The following is a 27,861-nucleotide window of genomic DNA, read 5'->3' as shown; positions in this document are numbered from 1 at the left end:
GCTCTCTGTACCTTTGGCTCAATTGTGCTGTGAACCCAAAATGGCTCTATTAGGTCTATTTTTAAAAACTGTCAAGGGACCCAGGGGCAAGTGTACCTATATGATTGAGTCTGCAGCATTGGGTCAAAGTTCTAGAATACCTTTCCACAGGAAAGCCAGCCAGTTTCTTCTAAGGGGTGTCTCTTTCATAACTGCCTGTTCTTTCAAGTGCCTGGGCTTTGGGGGGCGCTTCTAATTTGGAAACATGGAACAAAGGAGCCAAGGGGAATGGCCCGGGGAGTGCTACCTGCTCTCTGAAACTTCCAGGGAGGGAGTTTGTTCCCCGTGGCTTGCTACTGCCTGGGGGATGCTCCAGGCCTCCCTTCTGAGGGACTTGGGTTGTGGCTTAGCACCCTGGTCGCTGCTCTGAGCACAGCGAGTCTTGCACACATTTCCGCTGCCGGGTCAGTTTGCATAAAATGTTCTCCACAGATCTATGGTGTTTTCCTGAAAGTGGGAAAAGACACCACTCTCCCTGAGAGATTTTATTTTATAACCTTCTGTACTTTATAACCTTGAGATTTTATTTTATAACCTTCTGTACTTTATAACCTTTTGGGAGCCGGTAAGAGACACGGCCACCCCCACGCAGCACGAAGGGCCGCTGATGTCTTTGTGTATTAATGCCACGAATACCCGCTAGGAAGGCAGAGGTGTGGCCGCAAGGTTTGTAATTAAGCACACAGTGGGGTCGCGTCACGTGCCGCCTCTTCCCGGCTCCGACTCTGGGCCAGGCTCCTTAAAATCTCCAGTCCCTGTTTCCTCCCCTGTGGATGCCGCCTCGGATGCCCACCGCTGCTGTGAGGACTGCATTCAGGTGTGACTCCGGAAGCCCTCAGCCTGGAGCCTGGCACATTTGGAGCAGTGTTTGCTACTGTCCTCAATTATGTTCTCTCTGATGACGGCAAAGGGCAGAGGATCCGTTCTGTAGGAGCTTGAGGAAGTCTCTGGAACACCCAGAACCTCACTTCCCGCATCTGGAGGTGGACGCTAAAACGCTTTGCCTATTTTGCAAGTGTGTTGCCAGTTGCCACGATCTTAGCAAGTATTGGGTATAGACTTCTGAAAAGTAGCCGCCCCTTCTTTGGAGCTTATGATGCAGGAGGCGCACTGCTAAGGTTGTGCAATCACTCGGGAGGTGGCTACTGGCGACTTGGTTTGGGACGGCCTCCTTTTGGGAAGGGTCATCTTCCTAAAGCCTGAATTCCCCGCCAACTGACCCTCCTTCGGTCCCGCTGGGGTGGAGCCCAGAGAGGGTTCGGACTTGGCCGTCTCTGCAGCCAATTCCTGGCCCTTAGACGGACACACCCTATGTGCCGAGCAAAGGCAGGCTGCCACGTTCTTTCGGTCTCTAGAGATCCAGAGGCCACGCACGGTGAAACCAAGGGGTGTTCACGAAGTGTGGCCCTAGGGAGCACATCGGACTCCCTCAGCGGCCGGGCTGGGTCGGATCCTACCCGCAGTGGGTCCCATTCCAGCGACCTGACATCTTAAAATGCCCTCGGTATGTCCTCAGAGAAGAGGAATCGCATCCTGGAGGAGCAATCAAGGCTGCCTTCTCAGAGGAGGCGGCCTCTGGGGGAACAGAAAAGAAGGCGGGTGTGTTGGAATCGGCAGTGGGCTCTGAGAGGCCGGGGGCTTCTTCACCTCGGTAGCCCCAGCGCCCTGCAAACGCCCGTGGGAACGGGCGCTCAACACTGACTTGCTCCGTGAACAAATGACAGCCCGGGAACCCAGCCAGGCTCTCTGCGCACGTCCCTCCACCCCGCCCGCGGAGACGCACGCGCATGCGCACTCCATGCCCTCCACACCAGGCCTCCGCGGCGACGCCCCGCCCTCCCTTGCGGTCAGTACGCAGGCGCGGGGAGAGTGCGCGGGCGGATGACGTCACTCCGCGCCGACTCCGCCTCTGGAGGCGTCGCTCGCCGACCGCGTCGTCATGGAGCTGAGGACCGGTGAGGGACTGCTGGAGACGCGGGCGGGACCCACCAGAGGGGCAGGCGTGGGGGCGAGTGAGGGGCCACCGGACGGGCACGGGGCGGGCGGGTGTGAGGGGCCGCCGGGTCACCCACTGTCCGAGTGGGGAGTAGGTGAGCGGCCGCCGGGAGACCACCGGAGAGGCGCGCGGGGCCAGAGGGGATGGGCCGGGGACCACCGGAGAGACGGGGGCACCCGGAGGGGTCCCAGCGGGGCGTGGGGGGGGTCTACCCGGCGGTGGTCTCCGACCCTGATATCCGACGGTGTCTTGCGGAGTAAAGATAATGGGGAGCAGAGAGAGAGGGCTACTTGCTGTGCACATGGTGGTGTCGGTGGGCCCCGTGCCAGTCGTAACTACCACCTGTGAGAGCTGCGCTTACGGCTCACCGGAAACCAATTTAACTTGGTTTCCAGGGGCAGGGGCGGGGCTGGAAAGCAATGTATCTTAAACGCTGGTTCGCAGCGTCCTCTTAGGGGCGCCTGGGGGGCTCAGTCGGCTCGATTTCGGCCCAGGTCACGACCTCACAGTTCGTGGGTTCAAGCCCCCCTTTCTTTCCGCGCTGACAGCACGGAACCCGCTTGGGATTCTCTCTCTCTCTCCCTCTGCCCCTCCCCTCCGCCCCCCACAAGTAAACTTAAACAAAAAAAAAAATCACCGCCCTCTTAAATGTTTTCTGAGGTGTCACTGTACCAGGCCCTGTCCAGGCACTGGCGACACTTGGTTCATCGCCCCTGGGCTCCTCTAGTGGAGAAGAGCTTTGGTGATGGTTGCAGGGTTTCTGGGCAAAGATAACACCCAATACTAAAGCCCACAGTGAGCCAGGGTCAGGGAATAAATAAACCTCTGCTCTTCCCAGGTGTGCAGTATGTAAAGAGCCCAGTAAACAGGTGCCGGGACTGAGCTCAGAGCCAGAGGTAGAGGATGAGTGAGACCCTAGCTCACCCGACGGGGCCCACAACCTGTTGAGGGGAGTAAATAGGCAGTTATGGAACAGGGTTCGGGCACGTCACTCATAAATATGTGTCATCTTTCATTATCCTAATCATCTCCCATGTTTCTGTAACCTTCCACATGTAGGACCTGTGCCCGTCCAGGCTCCCTGCACCTCCCAACCAGCCCATTGCTTTCTAAATGGGAGGCACTCAGATGTTTGTGATGCACTCCCCAGAGCAAGGGTCACAATTTCTTATATTTCCTGTGTCCCACACAGTATCCTGCACGGTGTTGGGGATACTGTAGCACCTGTGGGCTGTTAGTGAAAGTGCTAAGTGTAGTAATCTTATAGTTGTGGCAATGTAATTGTGTTTGAAAAAACTAGACAGTTAGGGTGCTCCAAGTTCCTGAAGGAGGGACATCTGTCTGTGACTGGGCCCTTGAAATACTTCCAGGGGGATGTGGTGTGTCCCTGAAGGGAGAGGAGGCACCAGGTCTTGAGAGGCAGAGAGGTGGGCAGGTGTGTGGAACCAGGGACCAACAATGCTTGAGCCACGTTTTGAACCCAAAGTGAGGAATAGCGGGAGATGGGGCTGAAGTGCGCAGCAAGGCTTCGCAGGCCAGAGCTCCTTGTGACCCTGTGACAAAGAGATCCCCAGACACTGGAGCAGAGTGGAAGGGGGCGGGCTTCCTGGAGGTGGTGCTGAAGCTGAGGCCTGAAGAGTGAGGGTCTGCCCAAGGGACCCAGAGCTGAGCCAACTTGCCGACAGAGCTCCCGGCGGGGAAGACCAGCTAAGTGCTGGAAACTGGCTGTGTGGCCCCACCCAGGCTGACAGCAGCGTGAGCTCAGCCTGCGTCTTACAGACGCGGGCCCCGAAGTGCTCCTGCAGCTGCAGCGCTGATTTCTGGAGCGGCCCAGAGGCACAGCTGGGGTCACGAGGCACCAACGGCGTCTGCAGTGGCCCCAAGAGGCTCTGGGGCTGGGCCGAATGCCATGCTGGGGAGTTCTAGGCCTAGCCAGACGGTGTAGGCTAGTGGGAGCCTGTGGCCGTGGCCCTTACCCCTTAGAACTACACGTGGGGGGGTTAACACGTGGGGGCAAAATGGGCAGCGGGTGGCGAAGTGCACGTCAGTAACCGAAGGTTGGAAACCACCCGTTGCCCCTCAGAAGGAGACTGCCTGGGTAAATTTTGACCTGTCCCTAGAGTGGAAGACCGTGCGGCTTCCCATGAGGACAGCGGCGCTCTGGTATACCACATGGGCCCATCTGCCAGTTGTCCGGCAAAAACACCAGTGTGCGGGGCAGTGTGGGCTGTCTGCGTAATGCGCCGCCTTAGGAAGAGGTGGTGACAGGAAGTGGCTCCTGTGTGGGGCCAGACGTACCTGGGAAGAATTCAGGAGAAAAAACAAGGGGTGCACTGACCGCCCTGGGGGAGGGACCTGGTAGCCAGCAGGCGGCCAGGGGAGGGGCTTGTCAGTCTAGCTCCCTTTGCCTGCGTTAAAAGTGTCCAGTTATGAAAAATAAACTTTTGGAGTGTAACTGATTCATGTGAATCAAAGCCACACTATTCAGAAATGTCTATCGGGGGAAGCCAGCTGCCAGCCCCATCCCACCACCCATCCAGGCAACTCCCCGTTCTCTCTGATCCTGGGCTGCTCCCTTGGGTCGCTTCTCAATAGCCTGCACTCATTTAAGGGAGACTCAGGACCCGTGAAGTTGTACCTGCCCAGGTATACGCCCAGGAAGGTGACCAGAGGTGTCCCAGCCACACACAGTACTGTAGCACCGCCTGTCAGCTGTAAGGGACACCATCTAAGTTCTCTGAAAAGAAGAGGTCGGTTTTCGCTGCCAGCTACAGCGATGCATGTTCCCTAAACACCATGCATGTGTGTCCCTGCGGCGACTTTCAGACGGCACAGGGTAGGAAGCACTCCCCCTCGTTGGCAGTCAGGGCAGGTTGGTGTTGAGAGCATACCCGCGAAGGAGATGACCTCATGGGGAGTCCCCTGCCTCATGATTCGCAGTGCTGGCCGCACAACAGATTGTTACGAAAACAGACAACGGAGCACCTGAGTGGCTCAGGTCATGATCTCGCGGTTCGTGGGTTCGAGCCCTGCATCAGGCTCTGTGCTGACAGCTCAGAGTCTGGAGCCTGCTTCAGATATAGTGTCCCTCTCTCCCTCTGTACCTCCCCCTGCTCACTCTGTGTATCTCTCTCAAAAATAAATATTAAAGAAAAGAAAACAGATCAAGTAGTAGGTAAAGTGACTTGAAACAGACTTCTGAGCAAGTGCGAGGATATCCTTTTGGACCAACAAAAATGGAAATTAAGTGAATACTTAAAAATATGCCTGTAGGAAGGTGCTGGAACCTAACCGAAACTGCTCCTTACGGTTCTTAACTCTTAGGAAGAGTACGTGGTTAATGCAAATTTCATCAACACTGCTCTGCTCAAATAAAGATTATTTGTTGCCAAAAATGCACCTTCCTAAATTGGATATAGAAAAAAGAAATTCCTACGCTAATAACGGAGGTTGTAATTGGTAATCCAAAATAATAGGTTTACAAAGCACTTAGGTTTAAGACAAGCCTTCTGGATTTATAGCCCGAGCGCACTAATCACGGCCATGGGAAGGCTGGACAGACTGAGGATTGCATGCTTTGACCCAGCGGCACGCGCATTTCCAAGCGAGGACAGGGCGTGGGGCTTGGATTGCGTTTTGTTGTCAGCAGGGCCGGATTAAACACCTGGGTTGTCTTGAGTTTACACTGTTTTCGGACGTTAGCAATCTGTTGCGACTTTATCACTAACCCTGATTTTTCGCTGTGCAGATGACAAGCGCTGGCTTGGCCTGGCGCGAGCGTGCTGGAGCGGCCGCACCTCTGCGGGACTCCCTTCTGCCGCGTTAACCCCTCCCCCGTCTGTTGCCATAGGTGTTTCCAAACAGGACATTCGCGAACAGATCTGGGACTACATGGAATCACGAAACTTAGCGGATTTTCCCCGGCCTGTTCATCACAGGATTCCCAACTTCAAGGTACTGAAGCCTTCCTGGAGCATTCAGAAGGAAAACAGGAGCGTCCCGAGGGAGCGAGTTAGTCATGCGGTCACTGTCCTGCCTCGTGGTGGATCCGAGTGGGGTGGGCAGTGAGTAGTGGTGCGAAATCCGTGCCGCTGGCCTGGCCTCTGGTTTGACAGGCCCCTCATCCCGGTCACTTAAGCTTCGCTCTCGCGGCCGCTGGCCCTTCTGCGCGGGGTTGGCGGTTGGTGGCGTCTTGTCACGAGCTGATGCTGCGGCGCCTGTTCACCCCTCGACAGGGAGCAAGACACGTGTCCTGGCTGCAAGCGTGTCGTTGTGGTGCCTTTTCACAAGTGGCTCCTTAAGAGCAGCAGCGAGTGATGCGCTCTGAGAGGGGAGCCCCAGCCGGTTTCTTTGGAGAGGAAGGCCTCAGCAGCCCCCGGTGACGCCAGGCCTCAGTTTCCCCGTGTGCAGAATAGAAGCTAATCCGAGATGGCCTGTGTGTGGTAGCGTTCACAGGAAACAAGTTTACTTGGACGGGCAGACATACGCAGCTCATAATTTTGGCTCGTTTTCCACAAGAAAGACAAAGCGCTTTTGGAAAACACACCGATGCCCCGTCAGCCCAAAGCATGTGTGGCCATTTCCTGCCGTCATCCTCCATTTTGGCTGGACCTCGTCTCCCCACCCCCGGCCTCTTGGAAACAAGCCCCTGTTGCTTCGAAAACCCGTGCTTTTTGTATGATTTGTGTTGCTGCTTAGTTTTGTTTTAGTGCTTGTTTTCCCAGGGAGAGAAATTGCCGTGAGGTACAGAGAAAGAGAAAGGTGCACAGATTCAGTAAAAAATGTTTAAAAAGGAAGCAACTTGGAGAGTTGGTGGTAATCCGCTCTTTTTTGGTTTAGGCGGTAGTAAACACAGGCGTGTTCATTTTGTGAAAATTCATCAAACTATACACGATGTCTACGCCTTTTTGGAATGTATATCTTATTTCAGTTAAAAATAAACTGGGGATGGGGCGCCTGGGTGGTTCAGCGTCTGGCTCTTGATTTCCACTCAGGTCATGATCTCACCGTTCGTGGGATCGAGCCCCATGTTGGCTCTGCGCTGACAGGGCAGAGCCTGCTTGGGTTTCCCGCTCTCCCTCTCTCTCTCTGCCCCTCCCCTGTGGCACACGCTTTTTCTCTCCCTTTTGCTTTCTCTGTCTTTGAAAATAAACATTAAAAAAATAAAAATAAATAAATTGGGGTAAGGCTGGCTTTTTTAGCTCCTTTCTACACTGACTGCTTTCCCAGACTTTTCTCTGGGCGACTCCTGGATATTGCCTGAGAATTAGTGCCCACCCCCCCCCCCCCCCCCCCCCCCCCGCCTGTCTGGGTGAAAAGCTAGAGCGCTCGCTCGCTCGCGCGTGCTGTGGGCCCAGGATCCGGCCGTCCTGTCGGTAAATGTGCAATTGCATTTAAACACAGGGTGCTTCCCGTGCTGCCGAGCACCTCCCACGCTTGCAGGCGTTCAAAATGGCCAGAACCATTAAGGTCAATCCTGACGCTCCCCAGATAAACGCTCGCTTCTTCGTCCTCGACGTAAGTGCACCTCTGTCTGTTTGCCTAACTAGGGCTCTTATCTGGCTTGCCAAAACATCAGAGACCTAGAAGTTTTTGCCAGAACACGGGAAGTCAAAGTGGACCCCGACAAACCGCTGGAAGGCGTCCGGCTGCTGGCGCTGCAGGTAACCCCGTTTTCCTGAGCCAGAGCCCTGGCCGCTGGCGCAATGCGGGCTCCAGGTGCCTGCAAATGTGTGCAAGCCTCTGTTGAGGAAGATGGGGCTTCTGACTCCCGCCAGTGCAGGACACCCTGGGAGTTTTACTTGAGAAACGTCCACGGGTCTTTCATTTGTCTGTCGGAAGTCGCGAGTGTTCGTGAATCCACAGGTAAAAGCTGTTCAGAACGGTCACCTGGAGCATTGTTAAATCGGATGCGCTTCGTCCGAAGAGAAAGATTATTTACTTGTGCTGCTTTTATATTGTAATTCTTTGACATTTTTGATAACCCGTGAGTGAGAGATCTGATGGCATCTCCAGAATATATAAATTAGAACAGCGTTTCCTAAAATATGTAGGCCCCTGTTAAAGAAAAAAAAAAACAAAACTCCCCCAGGGTTGCTGTCAGTTCACTAGCTTAGTAAGTGTAAACAGAGAACGGTATAAACTTAAACGCTCAGAGCTCCCATGCAACCTTAAAAGCAAAATGAACGTGTAAGTTAAGTATAAACCGTAGAAGCAGTAACATGCGGATAACGGCGGTAGTAACCTCACCGATTCAAGGTGATGGCGGTTGTTGTTTTGCTGAGACCAGTCGCCGTGGAGAACGTGAACAGGGATCTCCGGAGCTCCCTGCGCCGCCGTGCCCCTTGCGGCAGGCCGGCTTTCCCGCGGCTCCCGCGAGGCCTCGGGCCTGGGGGCGCCCTGCAGCCTGTGGCGAAGGGAGCACCCGAAGGGGATTTTGCGGGGACCGAGGGGCCGCGGGGCTCCTGCTCTGGCCCTTCCAAGGCTCGCGTGTGGGGAATCCTCACGTTTGCTGATTGTGGTTCAGCCCCAGGGGGAGACCCCCATTTAGGCTCTTCTTCTGGAAGCATTCTGTCTTGCCAGCCTTATTTTCCTGGACAAGAGTTCCCTGTAATGAATGAGGTAATTTTTGCAGCAGCAGCAGCAGAGAAGGGCCTGCAGCGGGTGCCCGCCGTGTGCAAGGGCACAGCTCTCTCTGAACACTTGGCTGTATCACCTCATTAAATCCTACCAGCTGCCCTGTAGGGGAGATCCCCGCTCCTCGTGACGCAGGAAACCGGACCCTGGGAGGTCAGGTGACTTGGCCGAGGCCCGCGTTGGCAGCGGTGGGGCTGGGGTCGTGACCCGCACCGTGACCGTGGAGCCAGCTCTGCTCGTGTGCGAGGTTCTTACCCGTCGGCCCCTCAGCACAAGGTCAGAGCCTTGAGTGGGTGGCAGATTAGTCCCGGCGTCCTGTAGGAGCGCAGCCACGTGGCGGACGGAGCAGCAGCATCCTCCACGTCTCTCTCTCTTCAGGGGAGAGAAACGGCCACGCTGGAGAAGCTGCTCTATTCCAGGTTGTGAGCACGGGGATGTGATGGTGAAAAAGACACATGTGCTCCCCGCGCTCTGGGGCTCTGGGGCCGCTGGCTCCTCGCTGTTGCTGCAAACTCAGTAGCTTAAGGATCACCGGGGAAGCAGGTAGACCGGCGGGCTTTGCGACACCTCCTGAGCGCCGGCGGGGACGGTGGCGCACGTGGCCACAGCCGGTGCCTGGGGACGCGGAGGCCTGCTCTCGGGGATACACAGGTTCCCAGACCTTCAGTCGGTTTCTAGAGCCTCTTTTTAACGGATACCCCACTGGTGCCTTGAGAGCCGCCGGCCAGGCCAGCACCGGCCGCGCGTCGGCCCCACCCAGGGAGCTGTGAAAACTAGTCATTGCCGAGCTCACCTTCTGAATGAGAGGCTCTGAGTGGCCCTGGGCCTTGGCTGAGTCTTAGACGGCTCCCCAGGTGGTTTTAAAGCGCAGGTAGGGTTGAGAGCCACGGAGCTGGTAGGTGAGAAGCTTCCAGAAAAGAGGGAGTAGCCAGAATAATATGTAGCACACCGGCGTCTCCAGACTACAGATGAACCCAGACCTCTTTCACACTCGAAAAGAGCACGTGGTCACGACTTGTGTTGAAATATTTCCTCTGTCGTGGCTTTAAGTATGCCGACCCGCGATTTTATAGGTCTTGTGTTGGTCTCAGGCTGTCCTCTCCTGCACAGAGACTGAAATATACTCTTTTTACACCAAAGATTTTACAAGTTTACACTTGGCTCATGGGCTGCCCCTGCATAATCTGCAGCGATGCTTGTGGCAGTGGTTCTGGAACCATCCTGGGCATCAGAGTCACCTGTGTGCCTGCCCCCTGAGCTTCCGGTCATTTCTCACAGGCGTCCAGGGGCCGCTGCTGGCTGGGGACCACACTTGGAGAACCAAGGCATTTGGGAGCTAAACAGAAGAAAAGGGGCTGTGGACTCAGGTCGATCCAAAATATCAATTATAATGAGCCCTGATCTGAGATTGGAACCTGCTGGGCAGAAAGAAGGCTCAGGCCAGGCAGCAGGTGCCCAGTGAAAGCATTGTACCTACAGAGTGTGTAACACTGGGGAGGGGCCACAGGAAAGGCCTGGTTGGAATCCTTGGGCTTCTGTGCCCATTTGCATCATCATTGCCTGGCGATTTTGAGTGGCAAGTAGACTAGAATTCGTGTTTGATGACGAGCTGTGGGGCGGGCTAGTGGCCCGAGTGACTCTTTGTATTTAATCAGGCACGCAAAGAAGTCATTCCCCAACAATGCCAGTAACAGCAACTTGCCTCTGCGCCTGAAACGTTAAAAATGCACACAAGAAGTTCCTGGGTTTAACTTTATGATTCGTTGATTGTCTTTCTTTTAAAAGAGCAAAAAAACATTGTTGGTGCCAACACCACGGCTGAGAACGGGGTTATTTAATAAGATCACGCCGCCGCCCGGCGCAACAAAGGACGTCTTGAGAAAATGCGCCACCTCTCAGGTAAGTGCGGGCGCAAAGTGCCCCACAGAACTGAACTCCATTTTCCGCAAAGCCAGATGAGCAGAAGTGGACAAGCATCCAGCCGTCCCGTGATACAGGAGCCACGTCGAAAAACCACAGGTACACGGGCTCCACTTGAGCTGCTTGGTTTCTCTCTCGCACAGGTTTGCAGATTGTAAAGTTCCTGTTAAAAAGGAAGAGGAAATAAGTTACCTGGCCTCTGACACCTCCCCGTGTTGACCTGTTACTGTCTGGTATCTAGCAATTTCTGAACTGCCACCAGAGCAAGTGGGGACTCAGGGATTTGCAGAACCCTTCAGTTGGAAGTTGCCTCAGCAGTTCTGAATAACGACTTGAGTAATTCAGGGAAGGGCTTTTCCGGAGTGTCTCACAGTGTAGTCAAACGGAAGTGTGTAAATACTATCCTAGGCTGCCCTGTAGTGGGATTTGCCTTGTGTTTTGCAGATGAAGAAATAGAATTTGGTGACTTTTTTCAGAGTCCTGGGATAGACCCCCGCTCGTTTTGATTCCTAATCTATTGGGAATGAAAACTAAGGCATCAGCATATTCCTATTTATTTTTTCCATCGCATCATTTTAATATAAGCAGGGTAAGATGATCACCTGGCCAGATAATGCTGGTCAAACGTGAATCGTACAATAAATGGTGTGGCATTCATTCCTTCAGTGGTTTTGGCTGAAGGCTGTGTGTCAGCAGCTCTGCGACACGGGGCATTTCAGTGGAGGCTGCAGAGGTGTCACCTAAACACGATTTTCCTCCTGGTGTATGACCGTGGGCTAATTGTGTCTGTAGCCAGGTGTATAATTAAGAGATATTCCTTTTTAAAAGAGATTTTCCGCGTAAGTCTGATGTTTAAAAATTGAACGCTTATTGTTACTTATCGATAACTTTATTCCAAAAATAGAATCTGATGTGGTTTACAAAAACCCGTGTAATAGAGTACGGTAATAAAACACGTGTCGAAAAAAGTGCAAAGGGAAATTCAAAGTAGAAAAACGAGAGACGCTCGTGCTTCTGGTTGGTGTTCAGAAATGCACCCTGTGGGACGGTCCGCGGCTGGCAGCACGGGCCACGGGTACGCGCTCGCGTTTCCCAGAGCCGGCGGGGAGCGTGATGAGCCGCACAGCAGTCGTAGGTTCGGGACAGTAAGCGCAGTTCCCGTCCTGGGGTTGAGGCCCGGGTCCGATGGCCGGTCCCTCACACGCGCCCCTGAAAGTGTGACCGGGCCCCGAGCGGAGCCGGGCCAGCACTCGTGACTGAGCTTCAGTAGGGTTTGAACGACCAAGTTCGGGCTCTGTTACAACATGACGCACCGGAACCCGAGAAGGAGGTTTTCCTTTTCTTCCTGGCTGGGGAAAATGGCAACGTGGAGAGAGCCTCACGGCCGCGCGTGTGCACGGATGCGGGTCATGGTGCGCTGATTATCTGTGCTGCCAGAGCCGAGTGGCACAATGGCTGTCACCGTGTGGTGGCGACTGCCCAGCAGTGGGAGGGCGGGACACAGACGTGGGTCCGTGCGGGGCCGTGATCTGGTTGCCGGACTGATCTGTGCCCCTTCACGTCTGAGACGCAGGACCACATCAGCCCCCCTGTTCTTGAAATACGGGCCCCCTCAGTATAAACGTGTGTACGTTAGCTGGGTTTGGGTCGAGTCCTAGCTCAGGAGTGAACACGCTCTGCGTGCCAGTGGTGGCCCCCGCATCTCACACTTAATGAGTCTGCCCCACACGCTTGCTGGCCCCATGTCGTGCACTAAGTGCATCACCTCCGCCGTCTCCTTCCGTTCCAACACCAGCCTGACGAGGCCGTGGGCAGCGCCTCTGCCTTACGGATGGCGACACCGAAGGTCAGAGAGCTTCCTCCTGCTGAGGTCGCGGGGCGCACAGGGGTCTGCACGTGGTTCCGTGTGACTCCCCCCCGTTCCAACCACGGCACTCCTCTGATTTGCTCTGTATCGTGAAATTACCGCCTTACTCATTTGTGCTGTCCCTTCCAAAGCGCCATCTTCCCTGGGGCAGAAACTGTGGGAAATTATCCTAAACGCCGCTCCCACGATGCCGTGTGCCTGTCGTAGGGCACGAGTTTGCCTCCTGCGAGCTCCTCGCCCGTGGACTGTGAGGGGGGCCAGCTGCTCGCCGCCCGGGAAGCATTCAGGCCCACGTCTCTGTTCGCAGGGCGTGCGCAACTACAGCAGCCCCGTGGGCTTGGATTCCAGGGTCCTTGTGGACTTGGTGGTGGTGGGGTCCGTCGCTGTTTCTGAAAAAGGTAAGCTTAAAATCGCACCCTGACCTGCAGCTTGACATTCTGCCGTCTGTCCGTCTCCTAGACCCTGACGGTAAGTAATCTCAGTTTCTGGACACGTTCCTGTCCTCTGAGCAACCACTGTCTCTCTCATTCATTTTGTCCCTCACACTCAGTACCTTTACAGTGTTTTCATTTTTCTTAGCAGGAAGCATAAAGTGACATCATCTCTGTTCAGGTGGTGAGAGATATTTCCTCTGTTCTTAAGCTACCTGGAAGCAGAGCTGGATTTGTGTGTGGTGTGTCAGTAGGTGGTTGGTTTTGGAGAAGCTCCAGTGAATGGGAAAACGTCAGGCTCTAAACTTTGTTTCCGTTGGGAAGCAGCGGCCTCTGGGCGACGCGTGTTGTCCCGAGCCTGACCGGGAGGCCTGGTGCTTTGCCATTCGGAGCGGGGAGTGGGGGCGGGGGGCTCGCCTCTGTCTCTCACTCTGCCCTACTATGGGAGCCGTCGTGGTGCTTCGCTCGCGCTTCTGCTATCTCTGTATTCCAGTTACGTGCTCTGTCTGTCGTTGGGGATGGGTCCCCAGAGGCACACGTCTCCCGGGTGCCTGCTGTGGGCCCCGTGTCAGGCCAGCTCTGGGTGGTCTCTGCCTTGGGCCGCAGGGCCTGGGAAGAGCAGACACAGCGGCTGAACCGTGGCGTGATGTGCTCGGTGCCAGACACAGAAGGGAGCCCTGATACCGGCGAGGGTCAGCAGAGTGACCCTAAGGCCTCGAGCTGGGCATCATCTGGGAAGCGACCTCAGGGCTGGCCCTTATGTGCCAGGTGGCGGAGGTGGGCGCAGCGGGAGAGGAGAGGAGAGGAGGAGGGGCACCACAGCCCTGGGTAGGTCGGGGTTGGCTTCCCAGAGGCCGCGAGGCCCGGGGACAGGCTTGGGGCCGTGCTCTTGGCAAGGGGCAGTTAGCAGGGCCTTTTTTCAGAGATGATCAGGCGCTTTTCAAAGCATCACCCGTGCCCTTCCCAGGCGTCCACTGTCCGTAGTTCCTTCTGTCGACACAGAGATGCCTGGGAGTCACACGTGTCCTGCGTTCTCTGTGGGGTGCTTTGTGCTGACTCTGTTTCCCCAGAAGGGGGCAGCAGCACGTACGGCACCGTGTGTCCTGCCGGATGGTGTCCGTCCCTGCAGACTGATGGGCACTTAAGGTGTCACCAGGGTTTGATTTTGGCTTTTCCCTTACAGATAACACTAAAGGGAGCCAGAGTCCTGGGGTTGAGTCTGTGGTGCCTTCCAGGGCTTTCCGTGGCATAATCCTAGCGAGTGAATTGCCGAGGCAAAGGGTGGACTTTAAACCCTGGTGGCTGTAGCCACATAACCCACCTCACATCCCCAGCCCTGTGCAGCTCGCCTCCCTCCCTGCTCCCGTGCCAGTAACTAGCATAACCACACTCTGGTGCTGACCCGTCCCGTAGTGAGCAGGCGTGTGCCACCTGCTGCTTGATTTGCATTCCGTGGTGAGCGAAGGTGGTCATTTCTTGTGTTTGCTGCTCACCTGCCTGTCTCTTTGTGCCGACTGTTGACATCCTTTGTGACTCAGACAACTCTGCGTGGAACTGTCTTTGTCTCGTGTATTTGCACGCATGGCTGGACGTTGGTGACTGTAAGAGTCGCGTGACAGACCAGCATTTTAGACCCATGAGCACTGATGCTCTTTGTGATGATGCTGATGCTGAGCTTGTGCAGAAGTCAGGATTTCTGCAATGTCACGGGCTTCCTAACGGCACGCTGTCAATCCTCTTGGGAGCCAGGTTCCTGTCTTGCCGCGTTCCTTCCTGCCGCGTAGCTTCTCGTCCAGCCTCGGGCTCAGCCTTCCGCTCGCCCCACCTCGGACTTTGCAGTTTGGGACCAGGGCCGCCGGCCCCGCCCTCCTGTGGCGCTTTTCACAAGACAAAGTGATGCTGTCTTAAATCGCCTGTCCCTCATTTTGGTTTTTATTTCTCTTCCAAGAGAAATAGCTTAAAAAGATTTTGTGTTTAGTAGAAATTTGTTCTTAATCTTTTTAAAAACTGCTCTTTCGATACTTTTAAACATGAGTTCTGCTCATACAAACAAGGTTCCATTTCCTCTGGTAACACGTTTCAAGGGCTCGAGGTTCACGTCACTGTGTGCTGACCGCTATGCATGGCAGTGTCTTCTGTCCCCTGAACCCCACTACTGGGGGACCGCCCGCCCGTGGGCTCACTGTGGCAGTTTCTGAGGAGGGGCCGGGGCTATCGAGTCCAAGTTCCTGCTTCCACTGTGACCTAATGAAACATGTACTCCGGAGATACTACTGATGACGCTCTGCGTGTTTCTTAGGTTGGAGAATTGGGAAGGGAGAAGGTTATGCTGATCTGGAATATGCCATGATGGTGTCGATGGGAGCGGTCAGCCCGGAGACACCAGTGGTCACCATCGTCCACGACTGCCAGGTGCTGCCCGTGAACGGGCCCAGCAGAGCCGCTGCCACACCCGAGAGAGCGGGAGGGGAGGGAGGGAGACAGACAGAGACGGAGTGGTCTCTGCCTTCGCTCCGCGGCTGTCGCGAGTGGTGGCGATCAGCGGGGGCCGGATCTGTTTGGCAGCATGGCGGTGAGGCCTTCTCCCTTCGGGCCTGGCACGTGCGTCTGCTGTGTGTGCGGTGAGCACGGGAGCCGTGTGCCCGCCAGCCCCCTCACCCCCTTCTGTTTGACCAGGTCATCGACATACCTGAAGCGCTGCTCGAGGACCACGACCTCACCGTGGACTACGTTCTCACTCCGACGAGAGTCATTGCCACGGGGTGTGAGCGCCCAAAGCCAACGGGAATCTTGTGGTCCAAGGTGGGTGCCGTGGCCGGCAGTGGCCTGTAGCTCAGAGGCATCCGCTCCTGTGTGGCGTCCTTTGGCATGGCAGCTGTCCCCAGGCCTGGCGTGTCTGTGCGTTACAATCACCCGTGAGCTATTGAACAGTTGAGCTCCTGAATCTGTCTCCCGGCATGGGCCCAAGAATGTACTTTGCAATCCTGTGGGATTCTGGTAAGCAAGGTCTCCCGCCGCAGGGCACCAGCTGTCCGTGGCAGAAAGAGCTGCCCACTCGGAGGGCCGATGCCCCGACACCCTTGCTGGCGGGTCTCATCTCAGGGCTGCGTGCCACCGTCCTGGCCACAGCGTCCTGCTGCCTCATCGGCTTTCTCGCTGGGAGTCCCAGATTGTCTCGTGTGACCTGGCTGTCCGCGCGGTACCCGTGGCCTTCGTAAGCTGATGCCTCGGTGACTTTTATCCGCAGCATTTGCACGGCACGCGGCACGATAGTCTGCGGTGGGAAGTCGGTACCAGAGGCCAGCCTGCAGGTTAGGGCCCCGCCTGCCGGCGAGCAGCCAGAGCTACTGAGGAGACGGGCACAGCTTGGGCTTGGTGTGGACTGAAGCCTTTGTTCCACACCTTCTATCCCTGGAACCCGAATTGTCCAGAGTTGGAAAGCAGCCTCCCCTTGGGCGTGGAGACCCCGTAACCTCCGCCTCCAAGCTTGACACCAAAATGAAATGCTACGGCCCAGTGGGCCTTCCCACAGACGCCACGGCCAGGCAGTTCTGGGCTCCTTCGAGGTTAGCCCGACGAGAGCAGACAGGAGAGGCAGGCGTGACCTGAAAGTGGGCCGGGGGGGGTCCGAGTGCGTGCGGGGCGCCGCGGGGAAGCCAGTGGCACCCTTAGTACAAAGATGTCCCTCGGTGTCTCTCCTGAGAACTTGGGTTTACCTTGGAATTCGGGGCCACAGCTGCTCTGAGTGGAGGCTGCTACACAGGTCACAGGAGCAAGGTGGCCTTTGCTCACGGCTGAGAATGTGAGTCGGGCAGGTTACACAAGAGGCTGACTACAGCAAGGCTACAGGTCCCCTGGAGGACAGCGCTTCATAGACGGAAGGCCGACCGCAGCCCACATTAGGAAGCTTCTGGGCGGCCTCTCCAGGAAGAAAAACAAAGATGTGTTGCCTTGGGGAATAGCCATGGTCACATTCTGCTGATTTTAACAAGAAAAATATCAACAGGTGATGTTATTGGTCGTGTTAGGTGACGATAACTCCTCGTGTGTAAAAGAAAACCAAATGAACCGGAGATTCCAAAGAAGTAGCCATACTTTGTACGTAGGGCGTTGGGGCCTTTACTGGTTTTTGACGCCCCCACTGTTTCAGCCCCTTCCTGGAAGATCGATTGCTAATGAGGCCTGAGCAAGAATCTCAAACTTTTATTTTTTATTTTTACTATTTTTTTTTTTTTAAGTAGGCTCCACGCCCAACGTGGGGCTTGAACTCACAACCCCGAGGTCAAGATTTGTGTGCTCTACCGACTAAGCCAGCTGGGTGCCCCAAGAATCGCAAACTTTTATCCATCTATCTATCTATCTATCTATCTAATGTTTGTTAATTTTGAGAGAGAGAAAAAAAGCACGTGCAGGCAGGGGAGGAGGAGAGAAAGAGAGGGAGCGAGAGAATCCCAAGCGGGCTTTGTGCCGTCAGCACAGAGCCCAGCACGGGGCTTGAACTCACGAACTGTGAGACCATGACCTGAGCCGAGATCAAGAGTCGGATGCTTCATTAACCAACTGAGCCACCCAGGTGCCCCAAGAATCTCAAGCTTTTAAAAGGCCATTTCTCATTTTGGGGTCCTGTGTTAGTTCTCCCACCACAGGGCGTCCCTTTGCCCGGGGTCATGTGAAAGCAGCAACTTTCTCCAGTCCCTGGGGCTTCTGTTCTGGCCTCGCTTTGTGTGCAGCCAGAAGGGATTTTCACTGACATTGGGAACCCCTGAATTCCACTGAGCATTTGGGAAGGGGTGGGGAAGTTCAGTCGTAGGATACGGTTTGATTTCAGACGGACTATGAGATACACGTTGGCATATCCTCCTGTGGATATTCTACCCGTAGACTGTTGTCGTGTGGGTATTAGAATCCCCGAGTTTGCTTCTCGTCTGTTTTGTGGAATATCTGGAATCACGGTTTTTTTCTAAACACTGTAGACCTCCCAGGTGAAGGTTACGAAATAAGTACAAAGTGTGATACGTTTTCTTTCTTTTTTTTTTTTTACTCGTTCTTAATACACAAAGATTGTGCAGCATTCGATTCCCCTGGCCTTTGCCCCACCTTCTGAGAGAGGCACGTGGTGCTCCCGCTTGGGGGCCAGCGGGTATGGACTCTGCTGTCCAGCTGTAGTTCCTTTGGGCAGTGGGGAGGGGGGGCCCTTGACCCACCTTGTCCTCTTTTCTGCCTGTGCTTTGTGACTTTAAGTTTTTTTAATGTTTTATTTATTTTTGACAGAGAGAGAAACAGAGCATGAGCGGGGGAGGGGCAGAGAGAGGGCGACACAGAATCGGAAGCGGGCTCCAGGCTCCGAGCCGTCAGCACAGAGCCCGACGCGGGGCCCAAACTCACGAACCGCGAGATCGTGACCTGGGCTGAAGTCGGACGCTTAACCGACGGAGCCACCCAGGCGCCCCAAGTGCTTTGTGATTTTAAAGACGGGTGACCGGGGGGCGCAGTAGTTTGGAGAGCTCAGCAGCCACCGTAGGGCCTCTCAGTCGCTGTATCTGTGACCTTGGTGCACCCTCTACAGGTCCCCCCCCCCCCCGCATTAGTTTATCTGTAGCGTGGAGAGCATCGGTGCTGACCCCACAGGCAGAGCACGGAACCACTGGCTAAACTTGCCCTTTGTCGCCGGTGTGGCTGTCACAGGCGCGAAGTGGAAGTCGGTAATTGTGAGAAACGTGCCTGGACGCTGTTGGTGCTGGCAGAGTCCTCGCGGTTCCCCTTTGAGACGTTCACTGAGCCAAGACTGGGCCTGGCCCGAGTCGTTCCATGGCTGTGCGTTATCACCGTGTGCCCTTCACTGCCTCTCGGTGAAGGAGAAAGAGACGTTCCTCCTGGAAAGTGCGTCTGCTCTGTTCACGTGGGTTCCTCCGTTCCCTCAGGGTGGCCTCTCACCTGCTGACCTGTCGAACTCAGGGGACTTTTCCCTGTCTAAGCTACAAGGTGCCATGACTGCCCCACTCCAGCCACAAGCTGCCTCCCCTGAGCCCCCGGCCCAGCAGGTCCAACCCGGTGAAAGGAGGTGTTCCTCCCAGGGTCTCTGCCCAGCTGGCCGGTGGACGGTATGAGACCCGGCCGTTGAGGTGGGTCCCGAACCTCCAGGCAGATGTGGACGGCCATGTGCAAGGTGACCCGCAGGCCTTAGCTCTGGCCGGAGCCCCCGCACAGCCCCATCCGCTCCCAGGGCTGCAAGGTGGCGCGTCACGACAGGGCAGTGCAGTGTCCTGCCCAAGAGCCTGGCTGCCCGCTAGACCCAGACGGGCATCCGGAAAGCAGGACGGGGCCCTCTGCGTGTGGGGCTCCGGGTTGTCTCTGACACCTCCGCTCTCCTCACATGGCCCCACCGGACTGGACCTCGGGACAGCGAGACCCGTGCCTTTATTGACGTCTGCTGAGCTAGGATGGGGTAGACGGAGGGTATGATACTTATTTAAGGGTACCCTGGAGACATGGTCAGGCAACGGGGTGTGGCTGCAGCTCCAGAGAGACCCAGGGCACCCGCGAGACTGCTCCGTGCCACCAAAGCCACAGATCAAAAGACTGCTTCCCAGCCCCTTTGCTCCCTGCAGTAATTGTGGGAAAGGTGTTATCACTGATAACGGAGGGGAGCAGTGGGACTCTGTTGAGCAACGTCTGGATGTTTGTCTTTCTCGGATCAACTCATTTTGTCCTTCAGTGAGGAAATGGGGCTCTGCCAGGGTCATCCTTGTATACAGACAAAGAAACAAAAAGTTCCGTAGCATCCACAGCTGTTAGGCAGTGCTGTTCCCAGATGGTCACCATGCCGGTTGACTGACTTCTTGAGAATGACACATGCCTTGAGGAAAAGGGTTTGGGGACAGGGACCTCTTCTGTGAGCAGCAGCCGTCCTGGGACACAGACGCCCGCTTTCCGATCCCACATCACAGTGTTGTCTGCAAGTAACAGCCAGATGTGGACTGAGCCACACCTACAACGGGGCCGGGGACTGAGGCCGATCCTTCCATTTAAAAAGATTTGCTGTATTTGTCCCAGTGACTGAACTGGTAGGAACCTGTCCTAGAGAAATACTTAGAAATTCAGGTAGAGACGTCTGCATCCCGTATAATGCAGGGCCCTGGGGTGCGTCAGGGTCCCAGATGCCAACCCTGTCATTAAAGTACACGCAGCCTTTTGAGAGTATTTGACGGTGAGAGGAAACGCTCGTGTGATACGTGCCGGGTGGACGGGCAGAGTGTGCGCGTCTCTGCGCTTCTGCGGTGTCGTGTGTCCTCAGCCCGTGGCGCTGGAACCCGCGCAGGAAGGGGCGGGGGTAGGCCCGCGCGTTAACCGTAGCCGTCTCCGAGAGGGGGATTCCGATTTCTGTTCACCGTGTTCTGAATTCCCCACAGCGGGTGCGCGCCCCCCGTGCGCACTACCGAGGAGAGACGGTTTCCGCGGGCAGCCTTCTCCCCGGGCGCTCGCCCCCAGTTCTGCAACGAGCCTCCCTTTGCCGCGCGCCCGGGGGGTAAGAACAGGCGCCTGAGACGATGCCCCAGTTCTCAGGAGTCCTGTGCTTGTGCGCGGGGGCGACGCCGGCCTGCCCCAGCTGCTGGTGCAGAGCCCCTGCCTGTGCATGAGGTGGGGCCGCACGGGCCGCTCTTCCCCGCGTGGCGGACGCCCCAGTGTGGAGCTGAGCCCGGAGCCGCCTGGCAGGACCGCGTGCCACACCCGGCTCCGAACTGGCCCGGTGGGAGGGGACTCCCTGCGCTCGTGGGCTCGTCTGTCAGGCTGTCCCCACCCCCCAAATAGCATAGGACGGGCAGGCACCGAAGTGTGCGGACAGAAGCTGGCATGTGTGGCACGGGTTGGAGGTGATCATGTATTCCAGCCAGTAAACACCGTTTTACCCCGTGTTGCTTAGTGATTCCGTGGCCACTCCCAAACGGCCCATCTCTTCCCGACTGTGGGCGTGGCGTGCGATGGGGCGATGGTGTGCGGTCACTGCCCTCCTGGTCCTTCAGCACCCACAGTAAGAGCATAATTATAAAGGAGTAGCCCTGTGGGGCCTTTTCTATTAAGTGACACCTTTGATCATCTCTGTGCAAAAAGACTTACAAATTGAGCCCTGTTATAATCAGGAGACACTATAATTAGCCAACAGATGCTGCAAGGCAGGAATGGCCTTTGGAAGACAGTGCGTTCATTAGCTGTGCTGTGTTCTTGCATGCTTGGTTACTCGAGTCACTTCACCTTGCTCATTTGAAAGCACCATATTTGAAAGAATTTTCGATCCAAGCGCCTGGGTGGTCGGTTGAGCCTCCGACTTCGGCTCAGGTCATGATCTTACCGTTGGTGAGTTCGAGTCCCGTGTCGGGCTCTGTGCTGACGGCTCGGAGCCTGGAGCCTGCTTCGGATTCTGTGTCTCCCTCTCTGTCTCTGCCTCTCCCTCTCCCCTGCTCATGCTCTGTCTCCCTCCCTCCCTCCCCCCCTCAAAAATAAATAAACATTAAAAAAATTTTTTTAAATAAAAGTATTCTCGATCCACGAATGACAAGTGTTGGTCTCATGTGTGACAGTATTAACTTTTGTGGACATTGTATGTCACATGAGAAATACGTATGGTGTTCCTGTTCCTTTGCCAGCAATTGCTCAAACGTGTGCTAGCATTTCAGAGTGAGGATCCTCCCTCCCACTCTCTGTATCTTCTGCTCAAGTAAAGGGAGAGTCAGGAAAAGCAACAGGTGTGAAATTCTGAAGCCAGGGGTTGGTGGAGGCAAGGTTAGAACCGGAGTCTTCCTTCTGAGTTGGCCGCAGGTGCCTTGAGAGTTAGGCTGCTGGTCTGTATTGGATTTAGCATGTATTTCTAGGGGACAGAATTTTTAATCTTTAAAGAGAATGTTTATCCACGGTCTTCGTAAAACGTCAGTGAAGAATGGTTTTGGCGCATAAAAGAAAGTTAAATTCGCTATACTATTTTTTAATGGAACGATTAGTTACTGGAAGGCAGAAATGTATTTGTGTGTTTGGTTAGTAGGCAAAAATCTTCCGTTTCACGTGGCACACTCACACATGTAACAAATGTTCCTAATGGCCAGCCAGGAAAAACAGCGTAGCACCGCGTGGACTGTCCTGAGCGTGAAGCCAGCCCGTCTAGCCGGCGCACAGAGGCCTCTGTGTCAGCTGTGGGGCAGCCGTCGGCCCCAGCCGCTCCGCAAAGAGCACAGAAATGGCAGGCAGCTGGGAAAGTGGCAAAGGTGGCCACCTCTTAGTCGGGGAGATTTTTCCATTGAGAACGTGTGGGCGTGCAGGCATGAGCCGACACTGAGCTTTGTCCTTCCTTACCCGAAACCATCCTGTCTTGAGACCAGCAGATTTAGGCAACAGTGACGCAGGTGGCATTTCCCTCTGTAAAGGGGTGTGTGTGTCTGTGTGTGTGTGTGTGTGTGTCTGAGTGTGTTTGCGGTGCTGTAGGCTTAGCTCAGAATGCGTACCCAGTGAAAACATTTTTGTTGTTCAGCCATTCGCGGTGTGTACGTGTGCCTGCTTGGGATACAGCGCCCCCCTGTGGGGTGCGGAGCGGGTGTGCTTTTGCCCCACGTGACGCGTTTTTAAGTGGATCTCTGCTGCCTGAGCGTGGAACCTTGCCCCCTGGGTCAGGTTCCCTGAGAACGCTCGCTTCTGCCGGAGGGAGCCCCGTGGTTCGCTGGGCAGAAGCACGTGGGGGTTTCAGCATGTGGGGCGATCACCCGGCCAAGACCGTTCGGAGAGCAAGTGCTGTCACCAGGAGATCTGGCCTCGCGGGTGGTGGGTGGAACGACATTCAGCGTTGCCACGGAAGTACGTAGTCACACGTTTCCTCCGACTGTAACTGCCACTTTGAGTTGGATCATCCTTTCTAAATACTAGATCTGGTAACTTAAAGACATCCTGAAGAACCTGTATGACCACTTTGGGGGCACCTGGCTGGCTCCGTTGGAAGAGCATGTGACTTGGGGCGCCTGGGTGGCTCAGTCGGTTAAGTGTCCAACACTCGATTTCGGCTCAGGTCACGATCTCACGGTTGTGAGATTGAGTTCCGCGTGGGGCTCTTCACAGGCAGACAGTGCAGAGCCTTCTTGGGATGCTCTCTCTCCCTCTCTGCCCCTCCCCTGCTCACTCTCGGCACACGCTCTCCCTCTCTCAAAATAAATAAACTTTTTTAAAAAAGCACGTGACTTTTGATCCCAGAGTTGTGAGTTCGAACCCCACATCGAGTGTAGAGATTCCTCAAAAAATAAACTTAAAAAGAATCTGATTATGACCAGTTTAAATCTGTTTTTAAGTACTCTGAAAGGACACAGGAATGTGAACTCTTTAAGAAGGTAGAATGGAGGCGTGGGAGGGACGGTTGCTGGGCCAGACCATCTTCAGGACCCCTTGGGACCAGAGCCTCCAGGGTACTGGCTTGGGAGCTCTGTCACCTTTGAGTGAATCAATTCGGGAGAATTGCAGAGAGTCCAGTGGAAGAAAGATCCCTTTTGATTAGAGAAGAGAAGCTACGTCTCATGCATGTGTCCATGGCACAGACGTGGTTTTTGCTTGTCTCTTTGCGTCTCGACACTGGGAAACATTAGGGGGAGGTTTTCTCAGGACAGGGTCTTTCTGAGGCAGCTGAGAGTCTCTGTGCTGCTCTGAGGACGTGAGTGGGCAAGAACCGGGCACAGAGGCTTCTGACGTGGCCGTGCCCGGGAGCAAGGGTGGTGTCCGTTTGGAGAGGGATCTGAGCCAGTGGAGAGGTGGGCCAAGGTGGGGGTGTTGTCCACTTAGTGCTGGGAGAGAGAACCAGGTGCCAAATTAATGAGGACCAGCAGCCTTGAAGTTTGTGAGGAGGGGCTTGACCGTTCTTAGGTATTTGAGTTTCTTTGACCCTTTCTCGAAATCGCTGATCCTTACCCTGGGGCCTATGTGCCCCTTGCGGTTTGGAGACCCCGGAGTAGACTGGGAAATTGCGCACAGAATTGCCGGGGACTCCTCCTTGGGAAGGAACCCCGGCTTCTCTCCCAAGGTGTCTGACACCTGCCGAGGATAAGAACCATTACTCTAGTGACATACGGTTCTGAATGGAAAGAGAACATCGTTACTAGGTGGGCTATTTACTTGTAGAGGGAAGTTACATCTATCCAGCTCGTATGCTGATATGTATCCTGACGTACCCACGTTTGTGGGAAGTCCCGTGTTGGGACCGTTGCCCACCATGCCCTGTAATTGGTCATGTACAAGCTCTGTGTCCTAACGCAGGACAGAACGCATCTGTAAAGGCTGAGGATTGCTAAGAAGGGCTCACCAGTGCCTTTCTCTTCCTTTTCTGCCATGTGATTCCTTAAACGACAGAAGACGGGTTTTGTCCCGGGTTCAGTCGTTCAGGCTCAGCCTAAACTGAAGGGCCGCCCCAGGGAGGGGCCATCGGCTGCCATGCGGCGAGCGGGCTTGAGTCAGTCCCCTCTGTGCGCGGACCCCACTTGTCCATCCCGGTACTTGAGGGGGGCCCTGCCTCCTGTCTCGGGGTGCTTTTACCGCCTCCTTTGTTGCAGCTTCCCAAAGAGCCAAAGTAGAAATCCTGTTCATTGAGGCTTAACGTTTTGTGTAGTGCTGCTTTGTAGCTTGATGAACCCGTTGCTAGAAAGTGTTTTCAGAAGTGGCGTTCTGTTTCAGCTTTGCCTTGCTTCTGCATTTTTGGCAACACGTTGAAAGGTTCGGTCCCTGAGGCACGCTCCTCCAGTGGAGGAGTGGGGAGAAGGGGGAGGCCCCAGGGAGCCCCGTTAAAGAGCTCATCCCACCCACAGGGTGGGGACTTGGGAGGAGGGGCTGGCATGGAGGCAGAAAGCCCCGATTATCATGGAGGTCACCAGGGGGATTGCCACCTGTGACCCATCACCCTCTTTCCACTGACCTTCCCCGCTATCCCTTCTGCATAGGAGGCCTTTGCTTTTCTGCTTCCCGAGTAGAGAAAACCGTTCCACTCCTGCCAGCTGCCGTGGCACGTCGGGCACGGTCTGCAGTGGCTTCAGGGTCCCAGATTTCACTTAAGCTGGGGCAGGACGGGGACCGAGGGGTCCTGCTTCCCAGAGGGCCAGGGTGGGCCCCTAGGGCAGCATGGCTGAGACTGCTTACCTGAGCGTGTGCGGCAGAGGCCCCCGTGCGACTTCGATTTCTCCTCCGTTCGTGACCGTGTTGGGACCCCCGGAGAACACCTGGGACTGCTTTCCTCTTTCAGATCAGCTGGGAGGTGATGGGGAAAATCCCAGTACTCCAAAGCCTTCGTCACCGAGAGAAGCAGGCTGGGAAAGACGTCACCCTCCGGGACGAGCCCCGGCGCCTCCTGGGAGCCAGCAGCCAGCAGCCAGCTCACCTGACCGCCGTCCGGGGGCCCCGGGACCCACCCCTGCCAGAACCCTGCCCTGCACAGGGGGAGGACGGGCCCACTGGCACCGTTTGCGTTGGGAACCTTCCCCGGGACGCCCGAGTGAGCGAGCTGAAGAGAGCCCTCCGAGAACTCGGAGCGGTCCCCCAGAGGCTCACTTGGCAGGGGCCCCGGGGCAGGGCCCTCCTGCATTACCAGGCCCCGGCCTCCGCCCAGCAGGCCGTCTCCCGCTTGCAGGGCTTGCGCTTGGGGGCGGCCACCTTGACCGTGGCACTGGCCAGGCGGCAGAGGGCCAGCGACCTGCCGGGCGGCCGCGTGCAGGAGCCACAGCCTGACTGTCGCCCGGCCGTCGCCGACCTGTGATGGGGCGCTGCTCCGGTCCCCGTGGAACTTGAGGGGCGTGGCAGCAGGACTCGGCAGAGCGTTGCTGTGTGAGCGGCTTTGGGCCCAGGCCTCTCCAGGATGGCCCAGGCTTGTGTCACTGCCCAGGACCTCCTGACGAGTAGAGAGTCAGCCAATAGCTCACGGCCGACACGTCCCGGCCCTGCTGTGTCTGCGTCCCGTAACCTGCTGGGTGTTGCCACCACACTGGCTTCTCTGGTTATTCAGAGGCCGCAGGGGACCGAGTCCGAGTAAACGGTGACAGCCAGGGGTTTGTGGTTGGGGGGATGGGGAGTAAGGGGCGAGGCCCTGGCGGGGGTCAGGGGCAGGTGCATGCCCTGCTGTCCTGGGATCCTGGGTCTGGAACCACCGCAGGGGGAGAGCTGTGTTCAGATCGCAGAAGCCAACAAGCGCGATCTCCTGGGTGCAGCGGTTTGTCACAACTTGGCACTGGTGTCCGTGACGGAGAGCCCGTGTGACTGGAGGGTGGTACACACCTCACTGCTCTGCCCTCCTTGCCTTTCTGGCCTCACCCCTCCGTCCGGGAGAACACCCTCCACTCCACATGGTCTTGTAGGAGGTACCCGCCATGGAGAATGAGCTGTCCCAGCCTGTGTCACAGACAGCGACAGACGCTCATGCCGATTTGCCTCATGCCCCACGTTTCTTGGTTTTTTCCCTCCACTTTTCCTAAAAAGCAAACTGGATTTTGGCTGAACTATGCTTTCTAAACAGAAGCACTTTTGCAATGGATCCTGGGCAAAAAGTCAAAGAAAGCATTTACATGGAGATTTTTTTTTTTTTAATGTATACACGTGAGAAATTTTAGTTTTTTCACCAGCAGGTCGTACTGGGCAAAAGCACGTACGTTGCACGTACGTTGCAAGCACATTGTTACACCTCAGGAGGGCCTGGCTTGCGTGTGCTTTCAAGAAAACCTTGAGGCACTCGGTCTCCCTCGCCAAAGCACTTTCTCATTGGCTTTACAACGAAAATACCGTGGAGACGTCGGAAAAGCCTGCCCTGAGATTGCTCGGTAAATGTAGGCTCCTTTCCCAAGGCGTCAGGAATCAAACAAAGGGCAGAAAGATCTTCTGGGCTCTCTCTCCCCACCTGTACCGCCCACCCCACCCTTGTGGCTGCCTTTTGCTTCGTCACCCAGCGCCCGGCTCAGATGTTAGAGGCTGAACCTGAACCCCTCACCCAGAGCAGCAGTCTGGTCGTCTGACTCCTCACGGTTTTTTGTTTTGCTTTTTTGCCTTGTTTCTCCTGTCTTTTTTCCATAAATTTTCCCTGTATTTGACATATTCTCGTTTAGTCCTCGTGGACTTTGTTGTCGTCGATCTGTCACCATTAGACCAGTGCTCCAGGAGACCGGGAGCTGAGCGTGTGGCTGTCCTATTCGTCCCGTGCTGTGTCCCAGCCGTGAGGACAGCTGGGGGATACGCAGCCTGGGAGACATGGGATACGGGCATGGGTGCGTCAGAGCCAACGGGGGGTGGGGGGGGGGGTGGTGGGCTGGGGGAGGAACGTGCCTGATCACAACAATTGGACACCAGCCTGCCTTGGGCTATGGCATCATCCCTCCCAGTTAGGCCAGCTTGCTTGGCTTCTCTGTCCGTTGCATCCAGAATAATCCAGATACGTTGAAATGCAGATAATCCAAGTGAGTTCACCATTTTTATATTTGTGGGAAATAGATCAGTACAAGCAAAACCCAAGACCCAAGTGCCTGAAATAGAAGCACCCTGAACGTAGCAGCCTACACGCCTTTTCTCCTCCTCCTGCTGAGGGCAGACCTGGCAGTGCCAGTCTCTCAGGGTCACCAGGAAGGGCACTCAGAGTATAAGGCGGGTGCTCAGTGTCCCAGCCTCTTGTTCCCGAGGCTCGGGTATCAGTGATGGTGGCGACGGCCCTAGAGCTGTCCCAGGAGCCATCCCAGGCGACAGTCCTGGATGCTGAGACCAGCGGAAGCAGGCAGGGTGGCAGCGACACTGAGCTTGCCGGAGAGCACCTTTGTGAGGGGCGTTGGGCACAGCAGCTAGAAAGGCCCGGGAGAAGCAGCTCTTTCTGCCCCGGAGGCGGCCAGCTGTCGCGTGGTCTGGCCCTGGCTTACGGGCTTCCCCCTGGAACAGAGGAAGGCACGCGCGACCTATGTTCCTCGGCCTGAGAAGCCATGGCCAGGCCCCTC

General features: G+C 55.8%; 1 protein-coding gene across 5 annotated transcripts; it reads left to right on the top strand.

Annotated features, from left to right (window-relative positions):
- Nucleotides 1-1,928: 1,928 nt before the first annotated feature.
- MTHFSD (methenyltetrahydrofolate synthetase domain containing) lies at nucleotides 1,929-26,977 on the top strand. Of its 5 annotated transcripts, none has more exons than XM_042919763.1 (8): nucleotides 1,929-1,994; nucleotides 5,886-5,989; nucleotides 7,585-7,698; nucleotides 10,457-10,570; nucleotides 12,766-12,856; nucleotides 15,189-15,301; nucleotides 15,566-15,691; nucleotides 25,143-26,977. In XM_042919763.1, exons 1-8 carry the CDS (start codon nucleotides 1,979-1,981, stop codon nucleotides 25,650-25,652), a joined length of 1,188 nt encoding a protein of 395 aa, XP_042775697.1. In that variant the 5' UTR covers nucleotides 1,929-1,978; the 3' UTR covers nucleotides 25,653-26,977. The 5 variants fall into 5 exon arrangements, with proteins under 5 accessions (XP_042775697.1, XP_042775698.1, XP_042775699.1 ...); XM_042919764.1 differs by lacking the exon at nucleotides 7,585-7,698 and adding an exon at nucleotides 7,439-7,552; XM_042919765.1 differs by lacking the exon at nucleotides 7,585-7,698.
- The last annotated feature ends 884 nt before the right edge of the window (nucleotides 26,978-27,861 follow it).

The sequence above is a fragment of the Panthera leo genome, chromosome E2, assembly GCF_018350215.1.
Source record: "Panthera leo isolate Ple1 chromosome E2, P.leo_Ple1_pat1.1, whole genome shotgun sequence".
NCBI lineage: Eukaryota > Metazoa > Chordata > Mammalia > Carnivora > Felidae > Panthera > Panthera leo.
Note: the sequence above shows the minus strand (reverse complement) of the source record. Positions and strands in the feature narration are given on the sequence as shown.

Excerpts from the sequence above, each read along its gene's own strand:
- MTHFSD (XM_042919763.1), top strand. Across the intron at positions 5,990-7,584 it reads ACAGGATTCCCAACTTCAAG|GGCTCTTATCTGGCTTGCCA; the intron begins GTACTGAAGCCT and ends TTGCCTAACTAG. Across the intron at positions 7,699-10,456 it reads TCCGGCTGCTGGCGCTGCAG|AGCAAAAAAACATTGTTGGT; the intron begins GTAACCCCGTTT and ends TTCTTTTAAAAG.